The sequence below is a fragment of the Battus philenor genome, unplaced genomic scaffold (assembly GCF_028537555.1).
Source record: "Battus philenor isolate CCGP_79_NKW_IND1 unplaced genomic scaffold, ilBatPhil1.0.hap1 SCAF_24, whole genome shotgun sequence".
NCBI classification, from domain to species: domain Eukaryota; kingdom Metazoa; phylum Arthropoda; class Insecta; order Lepidoptera; family Papilionidae; genus Battus; species Battus philenor.
In genome coordinates, this window is record NW_027181687.1 from 8,722,255 (window position 1) to 8,743,694 (window position 21,440).

General features: G+C 35.6%; 1 protein-coding gene and 1 long non-coding RNA gene across 2 annotated transcripts in view; one reads left to right on the forward strand and one right to left on the reverse strand.

Moving 5' to 3' along the window:
* Positions 1-10,595, reverse strand: part of LOC137924698 (uncharacterized) — a 34,290-nt gene extending 23,695 nt beyond the window's left edge. Inside the window, exon 1 of the long non-coding RNA XR_011107600.1 lies at positions 10,522-10,595. This is a non-coding gene — a long non-coding RNA (uncharacterized lncRNA). The remainder of the gene's footprint in view (positions 1-10,521) is intronic.
* LOC137924697 (trichohyalin-like) overlaps positions 1-21,440 on the forward strand; it is an 82,600-nt gene that overhangs the window by 54,781 nt on the left and 6,379 nt on the right. The window contains exons 3-17 of the mRNA XM_068768118.1: positions 704-800; positions 899-954; positions 1,687-1,950; positions 3,054-3,221; positions 3,671-3,817; positions 6,442-7,187; positions 7,863-8,073; positions 9,618-9,770; positions 11,810-11,998; positions 12,590-12,729; positions 12,806-14,975; positions 15,906-16,172; positions 17,876-18,081; positions 18,730-18,793; positions 20,401-21,081. Coding sequence (XP_068624219.1) covers positions 704-800; positions 899-954; positions 1,687-1,950; positions 3,054-3,221; positions 3,671-3,817; positions 6,442-7,187; positions 7,863-8,073; positions 9,618-9,770; positions 11,810-11,998; positions 12,590-12,729; positions 12,806-14,975; positions 15,906-16,172; positions 17,876-18,081; positions 18,730-18,793; positions 20,401-21,081 — 5,559 coding nt within the window. The remainder of the gene's footprint in view (positions 1-703; positions 801-898; positions 955-1,686; positions 1,951-3,053; positions 3,222-3,670; positions 3,818-6,441; positions 7,188-7,862; positions 8,074-9,617; positions 9,771-11,809; positions 11,999-12,589; positions 12,730-12,805; positions 14,976-15,905; positions 16,173-17,875; positions 18,082-18,729; positions 18,794-20,400; positions 21,082-21,440) is intronic.

Consider the following 21,440-nt stretch of genomic DNA (forward strand, 5'->3'; position numbering starts at 1 on the left):
GGTTAAAATTTACTCTTCCCATTCCAACAGTAAATTGTGTTGAGCGGCATTTTTAATGGCAGTAATTTTTATACAAACTTCTAATTTTTTTTCCTTTTCTTTTTACGAACAAAAAGACAACTGACAGTTACCAGTCCAACTAATGTATTCTGTATGTAAACAACCGGTGACATCTACGAAGAAAAAAATAATAATATTAGTAATTCAAATCGCTATTTGTTTTGTTTTAATGGAACACAACATCAACTAACGCTTCATTTGGACTTATAACGTGTTATACACTAGTACGTATGTTTTCTTTTCATTATGCTACATAACAGAGACAAACAAAGAGTCAAACCGTCTTTACCATTGGTTCTTTCTAATGAAACTCATATGTCAACTCTGACATTATGTTTTAAAAACAAAGCGTTCTATTTGTTTCTTAATGAGACCTAGTAAAAGCTGACAGGCTAGATTATTGTATTCAATATTAATGAAGTTATTGTGTATCAATTTTTTCTTTAGCATACAGGAAAATATGTAATAATGTGTTCACCCATTTACTTGATTAAAACTTTAGCTTATTACTTTGGAGTTATATTTTTGTTATGGTTGTTTGTTGTCTTGGTTGTTAATTTAATGTTTGAAACGTTTGAGTGTATTGTTTCTGGTTTATGTATAAATAAAAAGTTTCAGTATAAATTTTTTTCTTTCTTATTAGGAACTAGAGCTACGCATCGAAACACAGAAGCAAACATTGCAAGCCCGAGATGAGAGCATCAAAAAATTACTTGAGATGTTGCAGAACAAGGGAATGGGTACGTTCCTAGTGCTAAGACAGTAAACAAAGAAGGACTTAAAGATGACGCTAAATTGAATCAACTGTAAGACGAAGTACAATTTAAAACGATTTCAGGTAAAGAAGAGGAAAGACAAATGTTCCAACAGATGCAGGCTATGGCACAAAAGCAGGTAATTATTAGCTTCCACTCCGCTGTCTGGTGTTGCATGCTTTGTGAAGTGAGCTTTCCACTTTAACACAGAGAGTCAACAGTCTGGAAAGTTCACGGCAACTAGTTTCGTTTCCTACTCTATGACCCGGCCGTATGTACTGCATGCCTCTAAGCTTGTTCATATCTATGTACGAATAGTTAAGTACACATGGGCGTTTTATTTTGTGATACCTTTATCAGATCACTGTTTCTGTTAGAGTTGCTCTTGATAGTAACATTTTCATTCATTTATTTCTCAGCCGAATGTGATGTCGCGTCGCCTGTTTGTGTAAGATCGTTCGTTCTCTCCTCTGGCTTCATTGAATCCGATCAACTCTCGCTTTATTCTTCACACCCGCGGTCGCCTTGCCGTCCGACACTCCGAGCTTCCCCGAGCACTAGTTATCCATTTTTTTTCTAGCTCCTCCACCATCCACACCACGACAATACAAAATTTAAGCTCCGAGGCGAATTCGTCACACACGACAGAGATTCAAAACCGACACGTACACGATCACGATACTGCATGTTTAGCGAGTTCATCCCCGTCACGACCGTCTCGTGCCGTCGCCGGGCGGACAGCGATCATTGTTTAGACAAGTAATGTGTAACGCCTTCGACTGGGGCTGCGTCGGAGCGGACAGAGGACTCGCGAAGGAACGCAGCCCCACGGCACGCGAGGCGGCGGCGGCTGACCGAGTCCGTCCCGCAGGAGCTCAAGGCGACGGCGGACACGCTGCGGGCGCTGCAGGCGCAGCTGGAGCGCGCGCTGGCCGCGGCCGGGCTGCCCGGCGGCAGCGCGGGCGCCACGCTCACCGCCGTGCTCGAGACCAAGGAAGCGCGCATCGCCACGCTCGAGCGGCAGGTGGCCCTGCTCGAGAGCGAGCTGGCCGCGCTCGCGTCGCCGCCGCCGCCCTCGCTCGCGCCGTCCCACGCCTCGCTTTACGATAAGGCCGACCCTCCCTTCAAGAGACAAGTAAGTTTCCTGCTCGACGATGTGCACGTCGCCAGAGACGGCCGCGCCGCGCGCCGCCCCGCCGCGCCCGCCGTCGTCCGCCGCGCCCCGCCATACCGACTCAATTTCTCGCTCTGACTCCGAACGACTACGTATAATATTCCTTACCAAATATTTTTATGTCCGACTTGTTCATTGTTAAAACTATTATACTAAATGTAAGAGAAGATTTATATTCTTGAACGATTATATTTTTGTTATTTAGGGCTTTAGGCAGAGCGTTGATGTAAATGTCTATTGTATGTGTACGCGTGAGGTTTGCGTTGAGAACAAATGTTTAGAGTTAGACCGTTTCGAATAAAGACTGCCGAGGTCGAAGCATCGAATCGACTCCTTCCAGTTCGTTCTTAACCATTCTCGTTTCACGTTCAGCTTTCGGTGTTTCAGTCATTGTTCAGTGTAGCCGCGACACCCATCTATAGACTAGTTCACCAGGCCCGGCCTCTCATCTAGTGGTCATGTTTCATCAGTGTTTCACTGTAACGGTAGATAAATGTATCACAACGTAGGCGCCCGTGCATACAACTCTATGTTACTGCCGTACTTTAGTCTGGAAAGCTTTCTACAACCGCTCTGACAAACCTCCTTTCATCGTTTCCATTCGTTAGTTAGTTTAGAAAGTTTTCCAGTTGTCCATTTTTCTACTGTTGATACTTTCACAACTCTATGGCGACTGTTTTGATATGTATTGTTACGTGAAGAGGGGAGTGCATGATGTTTGCAGGTTTATTGAAGTAATGTCGAAATGTCTTCCACGCCGCGTTGTTGTCGAATGTTTTCATTGGGCGCTGGAAGCGTTTCTATTTATAAGAATAGTTGATAAAGCTTGCTCCGCTTTTCATACATCGAACTAATATCACTGACCCGTGTTTACTATTTGGAGTTTATGTCAGTATTGTGTAGTCTAATACTTCTAACATCAACATCATTTTTGCCATTACTGTTGCCTTAGTAGATAGTGTTTATATCATGCTCAGTACCCGCTAACCGATTTTGACTAATCAAATGTTTGGCTTTATTAAATTCTATACCGACTTTCGGGTGGATGGTGGAATGATGAGCAGCTGGATGAGTTCCGGTTGGAGATCCAGCGGAGGGACCAGGAGATTTTGGCGATGGCTGCGAAGATGAAGGCGCTGGAGGAACAGCACCAAGACTACCAGCGTCACATCGCGGTGCTCAAGGAGTCGCTTTGCGCTAAAGAAGAGCACTACAGCATGTTGCAAACTGACGTTAGTTCCGTTTTGGATGGTGATAATGCTTTTAGTGAAACATACCCTACTATTTTACATTAAAGAATTGTTTATTTAACATACGATAGATTACATCTCTAATTGACGTCAGAATGAATCTACAATCTGTTCGGATAATAAATGCCACAGATCTGAGAACGGGCGAAATTAAACTTGCCTAACTATATATATATATTTAAATATGTTCGAAATTAAGTAATATTTCTAATATCCTAAAGTACAAAAACTTTGTATTTACTATTGGTATTTATATTGTGTTTGTTACTTCATGTAGTCAAACATTACATTGTCATACACGTAATAAGAAGGAGTAGTTAATATTTTAATTTCGTTATGATAGATCGAATATCTTCTCAAGACATTTGTAACTATTCACTATAAGTTATTAATAGCGGAAAATATGAATAATTAATTATGATAACCCATAGGTGGAAGAACTGAAAGCACGCTTAGAAGAAAAGAGCAGGTTGGTTGAGAAGAAAACAGCAGCGGCGCTCGCTGCTGCCCATGAGCTCGCAGAACTAAGAGACCACTCAGAAATAAAAGATCGGAAGATCAACGTGCTGCAGAGAAAGGTAAAGAGAAAGAAAAGATTGAAATTATGTTGCTAGCATTTATGTATTATTAAGAACAAAATTTAGTTGTTTTAAGTAGTTTAATGTTTTTTGCACTAGCTATGTAATATATATAGTACGATCGATAGAAACAGTATTTATCGTGTAATGAAGTAATTTCATTATTGATTTATTTGACTCGTGAAACGCCTGAAAGATTGTTCAAATAGATTTGACGTATGGAATGCTAGTTTTAATTTTTTATTTGGAGTACGTATGTTATCATATGTGTATAAATATGTAACAACTTATATATACCCGCTTCCTGTGCCTCGTGAGGCCTTTGCGGGTGTCATTCCATGAAATCCACCCTTGGTTATTCTTAATATGCCAAAAAAAATAATTGGCGAAAAGAATATTCCTACCAAATTTAAAATCCGAAGCCTTATGGTTCGAAAGATATCGTAATATTTCAGAAAGTGGTAATATCTTGTATATTTTATCAACGCAATGTATTTTGTTAAGATTTCCTATACAAACCTAAGTTTGAAAGAAAAAAAGATTTCTCACCGAATTATCTATTACACTCTTTTTAAAATACTAAATGTATGTTTGGTATAAACTTAGTATTACTTTTACTATGATGCAGTATTATATTTTAAATAAAAAAAAGTTTACTTAATTTTGTTTGATCTCAATATATTATATTACTACTCATGTGTGTGCGTTTTACGTTAACTTATACACAAAGTATAAAGGGGAATATTAATTTATTTCTTATCTTTATTGCCATAAAAAATCCGAACATTAATAGGTCTCATTGTGAGTGATGAAGAAATTCTTAATGGATTCTATCTACAGGCTAATGGGCTATTCATTTTTATTGGACTTCTTAAGAGTTATAAAACGTCTTCCCAAAAACTTTGTCTAAGATTAAATTTAGGACGTCAATGATAATTCCAAAAGTTTGCTGATTTTCTGTACAATCTCTTTTTGTTTTAACAATTGTAAGAGTAAAGTGAAATGTATGTTTAATTCAACTTCTTCTCGAGTGAATGGCTTATTTAAAATTAATTACATTTGTTATAAACATGTAAAGATAAAGTTTATATGGTCCTGTTCATGTCATCCTGGTCAGTCCATTACGGGGGATTATCCTCCCCCATAACGTTCTAATAAGGTCCCGTAGCTACTGCATTCAGAGTATCCCGACGACTTTAACAAAGTCGTCTTTCCTCCTCGGAGGTAGATCTCATACGCTATACTTGCTGGTCCGTGGCCTATATAGAAATTTTAAACCTCAGCGGTCATCAGTTCTGGGAGCTATGTGACACGCCTACTACAACTTCAACTTGCTAATCCGCTGTCAGTTTTTTTTAGTAAAGTCTTGTCTGTATTAATAAATTCTGGGACAAAGTGTTATCAAATAAAACAAAGAAGTAAATCTCATTGTAGATGACAAAATAGGACCCTTTGGACCCTGAGTTCAACCTTCCCAGACAGCTTGCATTCGGAATGGTAAACGCATTATGAGTGACGGCCCAAATCTAGATCTTTCTCAGTCTTTAGTGCTTAATTACTCCATGCATCGTTCATGTAAGAATCTTAGACCGTATTTGCCTACCAATCCGATTAAATAGATAGTAATAGTCTGAGACGAGATTACTCATATCCAAACCGAGGCCCCTGATTGAACCCTCGAGATAAGCTAAAACCAGCTAAAGCATTTAGCAATAATTAAAAAAATATCTATAGGTGCTTATAATTTATACGAAATAAAAATTACAAAAACTATATTACTGTTTATCTTTTTAAACTTTTACAAAGGTAGAAATGAAACGTTGGTTTAAATTGAGACAATACAATACCCTGCGATAAACATTGCACATCGACCTTAAGAAAGAGACAGACGGCTAATTTCGGCTTCGTAGAGCATTATCTCTGTCCCACACTACCTATAATATAATATAGTTGTATCGATCAATTGCTAAATGTAAAGCTGCTATATAAATAATTATTTATTTACTTGTACGTATTTTTTTATTATATGTACAAACATTTTTTTCTTTGGTAACAGATTACGCTTCATGTTATTCTTACCAAAAATGTAATAAAACTTGAGATTAATTTTATAAGTAAATTAATAACATCTTGTGTACTTCATAACATTAAATTTTACGTTTAATTATAAAGTAACAATAATAATAAAAAATATTTGTTAAAATATTGAATCATAAAAATTAAAGAATACAATATTTTAGGTATTTTTCACATACAAAAACTTCGTGTATACGAATATTAATAGTTACATAAATTGTATGGTAATGTTAAAATTATGTATTTGCTTGATATGTGCACTTTACTTTTTAATAAATATTTTATTTGTCCGTTTCGTATAAAACATTTTTTTTCCTTTTATGTTTTTCACCCTCACTACGTTTTGTATTCATTTTGTTCTACCCGTATAATTTTAAAATGAACGTTTTTGCCTCGTTGTGTTTTTCTTTGTGTTAAATATTCAATGCTAGTTTTTGTGTCAAGGTATGTTATTTAATTTATTGCTTTTTATTTTCTGGCTTTTATTTTTTTACATCTTTTTCTCTGATACTTTTGATTGCAGAAATGAAACATGTATTAATTTTCAGATCGAGAATTTAGAAGATCTTTTGAAAGAAAAAGATAACCAAGTGGATATGGCCCGAGCTAGATTGAACGCAATGCAAGCACATCATTGCTCTTCTGAAGGTGCATTATCTTCACTAGAAGAAGTGATCGGAGATAAAGAAAAGCAAATCCAACAACTAAGAGAACAAAGAGATAGGGCTGAACACGAGAAAAATGAGGAAAGAGAGTTACACGAAAGAGAAATAGCGGAATACAAAATGAAACTGCATGCGCTGGAAAGTGAAGTTGAAAAGCTTGGAGCTAGATTGGAAAGGGCGCAAGCGGAGAAAGATCGTCTCGAAGCGAAATTAGAAAGCTCTCAATCAGAGCTAGGTAAATCAAAAGCTGAACTCGATAAAGCTGCTAGTGAAGTGGGTAGATCAGGAGCAGACTGGGAAGCTGCGAAACAACGCTTAGCGCGACTTGAATTAGAAAACGAAAGACTCAAACATGAGTTGGAAAGGTCTCAAACCACTTTTGGCAGAAGCACATTGACAACTTCCCAAGAGTTGGACAGGGTTCAAGAAAAGGCCGATAAGTCCGCTGCAGAACTGAGGCGGACTCAGGCCGAGTTGCGAGTGACTCAGGCGGACGCAGAAAGGGCTCGGTCAGAAGCAAGTGCACTGCAGGACAAGCTGGAGAAATCTCAAGGGGAAGTCTATCGTCTCAAAGCAAAATTAGAAAATGCACAAACCGAACAAGATAGTCTGAAAGAGGAATATGATCGGTAAGTTATGACAAAATGACAACCACATGGGTAGACGATAGACACAGCGTAGGTACACTAGGCGGACCGACAAAATAGTTCAGGTAGCGAAAAATTGCTGAATCGAGTCCATTTTCGACGAAGGCCAGTGGGCGTCTATGTGTTAACATGATGATGATGGATAAGTTCTCATTTACGACTCATTACTCAGTAATGTACCTACTTTTTATAATCTAATTCAAAGTTTTGTAAACGAGTATTGATTTCCAATAATAAATATGACATATATGTAACAATATAAAAAAATAATAAAATTATTCGTGTGAAATAATTATATGTTATTACAATTGGAAATCATATTTATTTTTGCTTTGCAGTAAGGTAAAAACTATCGTATATATTGTTTACTTTTTGCCTTGGTACTTTGAAAGAACAAAATTACAATAAATAAACTTCCCTCTTGAATTATTTAAAACTTTTTATAAAATACTGTATGATATTTCTGAACAAAATTATGTTCGAAAAACAATTTGCACGTGTAAAAACGCAAATTTATTACTCCACATGTTCCAGTTGATTTTAATTTCAAGTAAAAGCTTTTTTTCAACTAACACGCTACGATAATATGTCACAGCAATCGAAGATGTTGAGTAAATTTTCAAAAATTGGTTTTAAATGTCTTTTTTCCATGAACAGGGTGCAGTCATCAATAAGTCGGCTGCATTCGGAAAGAGACAAAGCTATAGCGGAGCTAGAAAAGGCTAGAGAGGAGCTAGAGAGAACACAGGCTACTCTTGGAAAAGCTCAATTACAACAGGACAAATTACAGGCCTCCTTAGATTCCGCTCATTCTGAGATCGATAAGCTCCAAGAGAAATTGGACAAAGCCTCCGTGGAAGTGCGTAAGGTAAGCAATTGGTATGGTTTGCACATCAGGATTCTTAATGTATTGTACGAAAGCACTATAATTATATTAATCGAACATTATTTCAATGTTACTTGAAAAGAATTATAATAATTCCGTTTTGGTTATTATATTTTAAAAAATGTTAAATATTTAAAGCGTTATTAACGCGATATGGCTATGCTAAAAGCAGATAAATTAAATATATCTGTACAAAATATTTTTTTTCTACGAGTATATAGTGTAGTTTCTCTCAGATTACGATCTTGTTTCGACAACATGTATTAAAGTTATTTTTACAACAATCATAATAGAACTTGGGTGTTAATTTCTCCACTAATGTATATTTTGATTTAAAAGTGAACATAAAAATATACGCGTATGTGTTTGGGCTCTTCTTAGATCCGGATGTGTTTGGAAACGTCGTAGCTTTAAGTTAAAGGATGCCATTATTAAACAGGAGTTCAATCTAATTCTAGATTATATTAAATTGATGCTCGTCTGGCATTCTACTCATAACGTATCCAAGTGGTAACTAAATAATCGTGTTGTATGAGGATAATAGAATTAAAACTTATTTAATTTTTAAAGGATTTAACAATAACTTGAGTTATACGTCATGTTTTATACTGTGAGTGACATATTACTTAAACAGAAAGGCTTAGTTGTAATCTCGACAGACTTGACGTTTAGTGTTACATTTATTACTAAAATAATTTATATATTTTTTAAATGTATTTGTAGATATTATCAATAAAGATTCTTATAAGAGAGTACAAGATTTTTGTGAAGCGCAAAACAGATATTGATCTATAGTTCATTAGTCTCCTTTTTCATAAATAACTTTATGGTTATCTTTATCGATTCGCAAATGACTTTACGACTCAAGAAACATAAGAAAAAAATTGTCAACTAAATGAAACGACGACATCAACAGGCTTTCGTGTATTTTTTTAGTATAGCAATGCTTTCGTTAGGAGCCATCGAGGCGTGTGATTTATTTTTAAACATTCAAATGTTTTTTGCTGAGCACAAGCATCACGAGCAGTGATAGCCCAGCGGTAGAGCACCTGCGAACCCAGGTTGCGGGTTTGATTCTCGGGATACAATCACATATTATTCACATTTTATGCATTATTTATATAGAATTTCTGTAGCTCAGATTGGCTCAAGTTTCCAGAGGATGGACAAAAGCATCCTCTATGGCAATTATGGTACATCTCCCTATATAGATATCTTTGTGCGAGACCTAAGCCCTACAGTGGGCGTCTATATGCTTTTGTTAATATTTGATTTTTTTTTTATTCGGCCTCCATGAGATCGACCGACGACATAGTCAAAGTCGCTGGAAATCCCTGGATACGGGCAGTGCAAGATCAGTCATCGTGGCGATCTTTGGGGAAGTCCTGTACCTTGTAGTGGGCGTCTGTCGGCTGACAAGATATTGATGATGATGCGATATTTACACATTTACGCATTCATTGAAATTTTACTTTAATTAAAACATTGTTTTGGTGCGTTCTGTAAGATTATCATTAATTTTATAGCTTCAAGTTGACCGAGAGAAGCAAGCTTATGATTTCGAGTCTATACAATCACAACTGGACAAAGCACTGGGACAAGCAGCCAGGTTGCAAAAAGAGAGAGATACCGCTCAGCTGGACGCTGACAGATTCCACGACAAGCACGAGAAGGCACAGGTGAGATCTAGAGATTTTGGCAAGAATGAGCTCATTCTTTGTATTTCAAACATACTGTTACATACTGTTAATGTAAAACTCAATATGTAAAATGTGCTACGACTTGTTAAAAAAATATTCAAAGTAACTTTACATTTAGCCTCAAAATTTCATCAATAACTGTAGAAAAAATGGGGTCAGAAAAAAATTCAATGAAGAAATATAAATAAGTAAGGTAGTACAGTACTACAAGAAAATAAAAATAAAGATACTTTTATGAAAATATTATAATTACATTCGTATTCCATATATAATTTAAATATATAATGAATACATTAACCATGAATTTAGTACTACTTATATTACTGATCAAGTATATTTAAGTACTGACCAGACTTCGTTGCGACTATCAGTCAGTATAATATTTAAATTACTAATTTTAATATATATATATATATATATATATATACATATATATATATATATATATATATATATATATCGTATTAAATAAACCATTTTAACTCAAGAACGGCTGGAATAATTAAAATTTTCTTTTAGTATAACTTTGTCGAGAATAAGATAACAAGAGCAACGAACCAATTGTAATGCTTTTTTATGTACATTCAACGCGATCTTTATTATTTTTGTATGATAACTCGAGTGTTTATCAAAAAAAAAAAAAAAACTAAAATTTTAATTTCTACACAAGCCATTCCAGTCATTACGTATGTACTAACCTCTTTAGAAGAACTTCAAAACGCAGACTTACTTTGTCGCTCTGCAAATAATAGTGAATACTCTCCACCAAGTGTCCTCGTTAAATTTTCTTTACATGTTACATCACGTCGCACCGCTGCCAAGAAACTTATCGAAAACTATTTCAGGAACTGCACTTATCGACTCGGATGTTCACAAAATGGCCGCCTTGCAAAATGCATAAAATATCGTATTAAATTTATCGATCGAAAATTTCATATATGAAAAACCAAAAAGATTTCCAGTCATAATTTTTTATTATTTACAAAATTATATTTTATTATAATACTTAGCAAATTATTAATTATTTATTTATTAAAATACGATATTCTTTTGATACAAAAGTTGTCAAAAGAATGTTTGGTTTCATAATTTGCTATAATATTTTGTCTATTACCAAATATCTTATAAAAAATTTCTAAACATATAAGTTCATATTTTAAAGGTAATCAATAAATCAAATTTTTAAAATTAAGGTACATTACATAACATCGAATTAATGTCTTATTTAATCTAACCTTATGGTATTTATTTAAATTCTTAGAACAAGAGCAATTATACCGAAAAACGGTGATGAAAAGATTTACTCATTGGACAAGTAGGTCGTCAATTAAAATTAAAATGTTTGTATTTTTACTACTCGCTTTTAGTGGACAAATTATATTTTAAAAAAATTGTTGCAAAATTTCAAAATAATATAAAAAAACAAATCTTAAAGTAAGTGTATCGTTGTAACAAATTTAATTTCCGTCCATGTTAAGAAATGACTTGAATTATTTTAAATCGTCTATTGATTTTTTTTTTATTAATTTGAAATTAACATTATCCAAGATCTGTTTTCAATTTCCAATATAATAAAAGCTCAAAAATTATATGCAAAATTAAAATTAATAAAGATGCAAGAAGATCAAGCTCTTCTTACTAATTAAAATATAAATCGATGCCAATTTATATGTATCATTTTATGCCACTTTAAATTACGTGAAATCCAAACACCACTCAGTATTAACTAACGAGTATCTAAAGGATTTCTGAGAAATGCTATGACCATTTTTTTACCAAATTTCAAAGAATCATCCAGAGAAGTAATGTTCATGTATATAATATTAAAATTTAAATTCAATACTCAAATATTCTCAATCAATATTCTTCTTCATTCTCTTATTCATACTATATCTCACTATCTCTCTTTAAAATAAGATAATTGTGACGAATTGATAACGATCTTTTACGGAAGTATGCCTATTATTTATGTTTTTATATATACTAACGTGAAGACTTAAAAAGGTAACGTTTTCCAGGCATTGGTGGCTCGTATACAAAAGGAACGTGATGCAGCACTAGCAGAGGCTGCAAGTTGCCGCGAGAGAGCTGAAGCTGCGGCGGCAGCCGCTAACAGGGCTGCCAGGGATCGAGACAGTGCCGCTACTGAATTGGACGTGCTGAGAGAAAGATGGGAAAAGGCCCACCAACAGCACCAAAAGTTAACGGTGAGGTTATATGAGCTCTTTTAAACGAGACCGGAATGCTTTTTAACTTCATTATCATTACAGTCGTTAGGATGTCCACTGCTGGACATAGGCCTTTCCCGTAGATTAACAATAACACCGTTTGGAAAGAAGGTTGCCCATCTGCATTGTAAGTGAACCCTCCTGCACCGCTATTGGCGACGCGTGGTCTTCAATCTAAAACATTAAAGCGCCGGTGGTAATTTGTTCTGCGCGTTTTCCGTCCTTGCCAATACCGATTCAACTTGCCAATCAGCAAATTCAGGTTCTATTAATCCAATGATTATATAAAGTTTTAAGGACGATTTTTCTCGTAAAATTTCTACCCGTGAGTATAAATATTAGTATATTTAAATTATTCTGCAGCTCTTTATATCATAAAATATTATGTACTATATTTCTCCTTGTTATAGTGTAACATAATCTTGTTTTTTTAAATCAAATCTTGAATTAATTATTCTAAGGTTTTATGATCAATCGCAGACGAAACTAAGAAAGAAAAAACTCTCAGTTGTAAGAAATATGGCTAATGACTATTTGCAATTTGTTAATGTAGAAGTTGTTTAATTCCAGATGGAGCGAGATGATGCATTGACAGAACTTGAAATATTGAAAGAGAAACTTGATAAAGCATTGTATTCCACACAAAAGACTATAGAAGAAAAAGAGACAGCGCACAAAGAATATGAAAAAATGCTTGAAAAATATGATAGGTAAGTTTAATATTTTCTATTTCTCACCAGCAATTTATATTACAACCAGATTACTAAAAGTTATTCTCTTTTTCAGGTCGCAGAACGAAATTTATAGATTGCAGAACAAGATAGATATTTTAGAGGCCGATAAAGATCGTATTGAGCTTGAACTGGAAAAGCAGGTTCATTTAGCTACAAAATCTCGAGAAGAGCAAAGAAAGTTACAAGATGAATTGGCTAGATTACAGGAAATGTATGACAGAGCATCTTTACAGCTTGGCAGGACAAAGGAGTTGGAAGAAAAAGCAAAGGAAGACATGGATAGAATGAGTGTTGACATTGAAATGGTTCGAGAACGATATGAAAAGGGCCAGATAGAACTACGAAGGCTTCAGGCAGAAAAAGAAAAATTAGTAGCGGACAGTGAAAGACTTCAATTTGAATATGATCGTGCTATGACACAGTGTGGTAAAGCACAAGCGTCCAATGAAAAAACTCAAGAAGAAATGGCAAGAGTACAAATAGAGCTCGAAAAAATGTACGACAAGAATGATAAAGTGTCTTCAGAGTTAAGAAGAGTTCAGGCTGAGCTGGATAAAGTAAAACAGGACGCTACTGGAGCAAGAGAAGAAGCTGAGCGATACGCATCTCGTTATGGCAAATATCACGACAGCAAAGAAGAGCATGAGAGGACAAAGTTGGAGGTGGAACGTCTACGCACGCGGTTAGAGAAGACAACACTAGAGTTGGAGAGGGCACGCAAAGCTGAGGAAGAGGTGTCCCGTCTACGCTCGGAGCTCGAACGCGTCGAAGGCCTCCGAGGTAAATACCAATTCGAACAGGATAAATGGAGTAACGAAATAAACAGAATGCAGGCGGAACTGGACAAGCATCGTGAGCGCTACGAGTCGTCGCAAGCTGAAATACAACGTCTTCAAGCCGAAAAGGAGCAAGCGGAGACCAAACTGCACGAATCTAACATTCAGTTGGAGCTTTCCAAGAGCGAAGTTGCGAAACTCGGCGCGGCGTTAGAAAAGCAGAGAACAGATTTAGAACGGGCACATATAGAGTGCGAGAAGTTTAGAGACCGATGCGAGAAATTGAAATTGCGTTCAGAGCAATTGGACAAGGAAAATGAGAGACTTAAAGGTGAACTGCAGCAAATAGAACGAATGAAGCTACAAGCCGTTGCGGGAGATAAAGCAAGAACTGAAGATAGACTAGAAATTGAACGACTTAGAGATAAATTGGAGAAAGCCATTCAGGCTAGAGATGCGACAGAGATGGAGGCCGGCCGCTTAGCGAAAGAACTTGAAAAGTCGCAGATGCATCTTGCTAAGTATCAGGAAACAAATGAAACTACACGAGTGGAATACGATAGGATGACAAATGAGTTAGGCCGAATGCATGAGCGACTTGAACGTACGATTCTCGAAATGCGGCAGATTGAACAGGAAAGAGATGCACTTAGAGCGGAAATACAAAACACAAGGCGTAATATTGAACAACAGCAGAGGACTTTAGATCATCGAACGCAAGAGACGTTAGTGAAGTTACAACAAGAGCTAGCACAATCTGTCCGCGACAGAGAAAAAATGGCGTCTATACTAGAGCAGAGGGACAAGCAAGCCGATGCCATAGAAAAACAAATTGTAAAACTAGAAGCAGACACGAAGCAATTGACCATCGAAAGAGATCAATTAGTGGCGCAGCTAGAAAAATCACAGGATATGCTTGTGAACTTCCAACGAGAGTTGAATGCATCAGAGGCTGAACTGCAAAAACAGCGTGAAGAAGTTCGCAGACTGAAAGAAGAACAAAGAAAAGTTGTCCAAGATTCCGAACGTGGTACTAAAACCGTCCTTGAGAGTCGTGACCGCGAAATTGCGAAATTGCAACAACAGATGCAGGCAGTCAGTAAAGAAAAAGAAGCGTTCAAGCAAAGAGCCGAGAAAGCGGAGAAGGAGGCTCAAAAAGTGGGTGAAATCGATAAATGGCGGGCCGCTGTGGAAGCGGAGAAGACTAAAGCGATCGCAGCGGAGAAGGCGTACTCAGAGTGCCATCAGAGATTGCAGTCGTTAGAGAAACAGTTCCAGGCGCAACAGCAACAATTGCAACAGCTACAAGCGCGGGGACCATCCGACGTCCGAGAAGTTCAGAAGCAGCTTGAAGCGGCGCAAGCGGAGGCGCGCTCACTGGCCGTGGAAAGGGAGCGTTGCCAGTCGCAGTTGGAGATGCTCGTTCAAGAATTGGAAAAGAGCCAGGTCAGTTGGAGGATCGCCCGGCGACGAGCGGCTGTCGGGACGGCATTGCGTGGTTGAATCGAGCTTGCCTATATAAATTTCGTAAATCAGTTGACGATTGGTAATTGACTAAAGAGAACAAACTTGATTGAACCGCTTCCGAGTCGCGTGCGTTGTCTGCTTAAATCATTGCACCGGTGTATCGAGTAGCTTTTGGTTTCGATGTTCATACATTTTTTTGGTTCTGGATCATTGCCGGTTGTCATGTACATTGTTGTTGTATAGTAGCATGCCACCCACAGCCCGCTGGGCATCCTCCAACCCCTCATTATAATTATTCGTATTTATTTTATTAGTTTCATCATCGCAAATATTGGACGTCGAGTATCATATGATATCTTCAAATGACGTTACTGCACCAGACATTTCACATCACAGTGCACTAATCCAAGCCTGTTAATTGGTGTCGAGTAAAATGTTCGGTGCATTGCAAAGGGCTTGTCTATCGACTTATTAATTTGTATTGTCTCTTTCAGCCGTACATGCTATGTTTTACTGTGTACATGCGACATTGTTCATCGTGCGAATTAAACATATTTGAACTGAGAGATTATTTTTGTCATTCAATTGGTTGCTGCGCAAATATAGTTTGCAGAGTTACATGTATAAATTTATGCTTACATTGGGCTTGGAAAATTCGATATAAAAATCGTTTTTGCAAATATATCAAGCTTTTCAAGAAAATAAAACTTTGGCTACACAAAAAAATGAATCAAATGTGGAGCAATATTTTCACCGTTTGCTATTTTATTGCATTCTGCTTTGGTATTTGAAATCATATTCAAAACTAAATAATTATGCTTATGTTAAAATAGTAATATTAAGTGAATATTTCGCTCTATTTATGTATTTGTTTTTTCAAGTACTAAGATTTTTTCTTCTGGATAACAGCTCGATCTCCGCGAAGCGAACAAGAAATTACAAACGGTTGGCGCACAGAACGCCAGAGCTGGGGAAGATTCAGCGCAAGCTAGAAAGCAACTACAAGAAGAGATGAAGAAGCTGGAAGACATGAAGAGACAGTTTGATGAGCAGAGACGAGCGGTAGAGAATAAGAGGAGAGACGTGGAAGAAAAAGAGAAATCGCTGACAGAACTGGACCGACAGTTGAAGAAGAGAAAAGAACAAATGGACCAAATGGAAGCATCTTTGAGGAAGGTAAAATAAATATTACTTTAAATACTACTCTTAACTAGCTTTCCCCAGTCGCTTGGGGGTGTAATTTCATAAAACCCATTCTTAGTTATTTTTCACATGCCGAAACAAAATCCATTCATTTCCATTTATCCTTTTACACTGAAAGAGCTGTAGTTCGAAAATAAGTGTTTTTAATGAAAGCCCGCTTAACCTCTCTTAGTGGAATTTCGTTCAATCCGTCCTAAACTGACCTTTACTCGGCGAAAGGATAATGGTTACCAAATTAAACCCAAGCTTGTGTTAGTGCTCTTTTTGTTTATGCGATAAATTGTAATTTTAAACAAATAGGAATATAATAAATTTAATAATAAAATAGATAGATAAGGTCTTGTATATCTGGTTACCATGACATTCAAAAGCTTCTAATGAAATAATGTCGCAAAATCTGATCATCGACTACTTGGTAATTGAAAAAAAGTAATCACAAACTAAGTAACGAAAGCTATTTTCAATCAGTTTCCACAAGAAAAATACCGCTATGCCTAAAGACAAATACCTTTGATTGATGTGCAAAGCCAGTGATGACACGATCCGGGACGTTGTCGCTTACGATGAGTTTCATAAAAAGCTAATGGTCACCCAGAGAGTGAAGGAGAGGGCTATGCTCGGAGTTTTGCTGCGAGATCAAATCAAAAATGATAAGATCTGCAGAAGAACTAAGGTCAGCGACGTAGCGTAATTGTGAATCGGCATTTGGTGTGGCACATCGCTCATGCAACCGATAGCGTTTGAGACCGAAAGGTTTTCGAGTGGCGGTCAAGCGCCGGTAGACGCGGCTTGGTCAGGCCCCCCACTAGGTTGACCAGCGACATAGTTGAGATCGGAAGACGTCTCTGGATGCGGGCAGCGCAAGACCGATCTTTGGGGGTAGCTTATACCTTGCTTTGGACGTCTATTGGCTGAAAAGAAAGAGAAGACCACAAGGAAGTTCGCATAATAAAGGATTCTTCGTTATAACGGTACCTAGTTATTACGCTATAACAAAGGATATATATCACTGGCATCAATATTGTGCCCTAAATTCTTCTCCTTTTATGTTGTGCTATGATAATTTGTCTTTTTTTAAACTTTTGAAAAATTAAAAATTTGTTGCAACTGATTTTTATACCTTCTTAAATGTTGAACTTTGTAAGCAGCACAGCCCTATTTCTAACTTTTGTATTGTTCTATCTATAGATCTGCCATATGTGTATTAATTAAGTTAGTCTAAATAATTAACTCATAATAGCGAGTATTAAAATTCAAAATCTGTTAAGTAGTTACAACAATGTTAGAATATTTAAACTTCGGGTTTACCAATCAAATATACCGCTCGTTGTACTTTGCAACCGTATGTCGTTTGATATAACGTTTCAACCATTAACGCCAGTGTATTATCAAGAAGAAGATTCTCATCTAGATCTCATCTAGTTAGTTATAGATTCTCGTCTAAGGTATTTAGTTAATTTCGACGTGGAGGTCACCGCAAAAATAAAAACACAACACTAAATTGTGTTGAAAAAACTATTTTTTAAAGTTACTCCTGAAATTTTAGCGGTTTTCAATGTGTATATATAAGTTGAAATTAATCGTATTTTGTTGTTTTATCATATTATTATGAAAATGAATGTATTCTCTACTATGTAACTACATTATTATTAATCAATAATTGCAAACTATTTAAGGCTGGCGGAAGCGCGGCTGCGGTGACAGAGATGAACCGCAAGTTGACAGACACGCAGAAAGAAGCAGATCAACTGAAGCAGAATCTGAAACAGAGCGAAGAAGAATCTAAACGTCTCACTGCTGAAACTGAGAGACTTCTGCAGCTCGTACAGATGTCGCAAGAAGAACAGGCGCAGAAGGAGAAACAAATTATGGATTTGCAGCAGTGAGTTCTTGTATTTTTATTTTATGTTTGCAGAATTAACATGTTTGACATTTGTGACATCATTGTTTTATGTATAAAATCACTATTCGAAAAATTATGAACCTCTATAAAATGTATTGAAAATGGTATTACACTAATTAACCCATACATTGTATACATGATGATTAGTTTTTGTTGTCAATTAATATCTGGTACACCCTATCCAAAAAACAATAGTTTCAGAAATAGGGATGTTACTATTAATTATATTTATGATTAAAATTAATTATTGCTTACTTTCGATCCCAACAGACTTTGTACAGAAGTTATTCGCCCGTCACATTCCAATAAAAAAAAAACATATTTTATAGTTATCACTATATACATGGCAAATGAGATTGGAAATATGCATATGAGCTTTATAGCTTTTTGCTGACAAATGAGTTATACAATTACCCCCTTAAAAGGTTTTTCATCTATAAATAATCACATTGTATATGATTTTGATACAACTTGTGTAGTTTTTATTTTTCAAGCACATATTGACGATTCTCGACTTTGATGGATAAAATTACTTTTAAGACTTTAGACCGTTAATAACCACCTAGATAAGAATTTGACTGTGAACTGAACTTACATTTAATCTTTATTTTGCTTTGCTTAAAACAGATCAATCAGGAATCTACAAGCCAAACTGAAAAGTCAGCAACAAGCACAAGCACAAAGAGAAGAGGTATGTATTCTGTACAATTTTATCTTTATTTCTAATCCTACTAACATTTATAATGTTACCTTAACAAAAATTAAGGAATCATTCATAACTAATCTATAGCAGACCAAATTATTTTTCAATGATTTATCTTTGTATTGCATATTTATTGTCTTTGCATTTCTCAACGCAATAAATAAATAGAACATTGCAAACTAAAACAATGCTTAGGTTTTTTTAAAGCTCATAGATGGCGCAGTTAGCTGATGTTTAATGATCCTTTAAAATCAAACATGTATTTATTATAGGTTTTAAGTGCGTACCACTAAACAAACATTAGTATAATATTACATTTATGCATTGTTTTTATTCAGGAACAATACATATTTTAAGAAAATTTAAATACTTGTGTTAAATTTGATCATATAAATTTATTGCGTTAATAGACCAAAGAGACTACATATTTTGTACGCATATTTATCTAGTTACAATTGCACCGGAATAATAAACAATTATAAGTTGAAAGAAAATTATAGATATAGAAATATTTAAAAATAAAACATTCTTATGTCAGTAATGACATTAGAAGTTTTTTTTTTAATGATTCCATATTAATCTTACAAACAATATGATGTTATCATAAAAATACTTTTTGTAACATTTATATTCTTAGAAAATATATTATTATTTATGTTTAAAATTTAAATAAGTTTATATGGTTAATAATTTATTTAAAAATATAAATTACGTACGTGTTTCCATTTTAATAGTAAAATATAAAATGTTCAATGACTTTGAATTTGAATTACTAATTTTACATACATCGATATCTTTTTTTTAAATTTAGAATGTAATTATATGGATCTCTTTGGTTAACTTTTCCTGTTTAAGTGTGTTAAAACTACTAACCAACTAACTTGTTTCTTTTGCACGCTCCAGGCCGGACCCGCAGGCTTCCTCAAAAGCTTTTTCTAAGTTAACCTTCATATCAAGACTGTCGTTCGTTTCTGTTATCTTTTTACTTTCCACGTTTTCCTTTCCTCCGATTGTCGCGCGACGTGCGCGAACTGTCTACGTCTCCTTCATGTCTTTCGGCATCGACATCACAATTAAGCTTTACAGTCGCAATTCGTGTTAGGTAATGTTATGAATATTTGTATTGAATATATTAAAAAGTGTTCAGATAATAATAAACTTTCCTCACTCGTTGGTGAACAATGTATACAGGTTTCGATTTCGCAGTACGATCGTTTTTAACCAGCACACAATTAATGTAACTGTTAGTTTAGCCATAATTTCTAAGTGTTGTTTTAAAAAGAAATATATAACAATTGAAATAATCGTGTTCAGCGGGAATTATTATTTAAGTAAAAAAAAAAAAAACAATATTGTAAAACTGTTAAGTACTCATGTATCTAGATAGAGCGTGTAAGTTGTCCATTAGTCGATGTTAATCAGCTTACTATCTTGTGCGAAATATCAATTGGCTATACATGTTTAACTTCTTTCGAGTAATTTTTTTTAAGTTTTTATTGTTAAAAGTTTGTTAACGATGATAATAATAATGATTACTTTTTATTTATTTATTTTTTGTTTTTATTATTTCTTTCATCTGTCCTCCCTTGAATTAGGAATTGACGCGGGCGAAACTAGACGAATTAGGAACTATGAGCGGTGAACTGTCGAACGTTCTTAAAGAAAGAGATTATCTTAAATCTAAATTAGAAGATAGTAGAATGAAGGTAATCGATTTAGAAATAGAACTCAACCAGTCGTCACTGATACTATCAGAAGTACTTAAAATTTCTGACGGACAATTAAGTAATATAAAGAAAAGCAGAAGTTACTTTGAACTGCAGAAGAGTGGTAAGGTAGTGGATAGATTGGACAAATGTAAATTTAGTCAGAGTGCAAGGGAGCTAAATGTTATGCCTATAAAAGAGAGAAAATCGCCGCCCCCTAATGTGCACAAATTAACGCGAAAAATTTCAGAGTTATCAAGGGAGATAGGAATAAAGAATTCTAAAATTATCGAACAGCAAAGATGTATATCGATATTAGAGAATGCTTTAAGGGAAAACAATAATATAGCTGAATTCGAACAACTATTAGCTGTTGTTCGAAGTAAAGATGAAAGGATTAACGAACTGGAGAAAATGGTTAACAAAAAAGCCATCACATTGTCTTCGGACTACAAAGACTGTAGAATATTAGAACTGGAAGACGCACTTAAAGAGTCCTTTATGATAGCAGCGGAGAGAGAGAAAGTATTTAACGAAGAGGAACAGACAAGAATTGTAACGTTACAGAAGGTAAGCTTTATTATTTTTCTTAAATTAGGATAATAACTCTGTTCTATTTTTTATCATGAGCTGCTGAAACATTAGGTGTGCACGCTACTAGACGGTGGGGAGTATTGGGTGCTCCGTTCCATCAATCCGCTGTCAACGCTCACGGCTTCGCTCCTGCTCATTTCCTGGTCCCCAGTCGCTGCGCTTTTTTAAGGCACAGTGGTTTCATTAGATCTACATCAGACATGATACTTTCAAAAATTGTGTACACATTTGACTAATCAGATATTAATACGCCAAGTCAAGGTTCGACCCTCTCGGGCGCCATTGTCGGAATGCTAAGTGGGCGTTTTCGACTTATGACAGTCTGACCCTAGGTC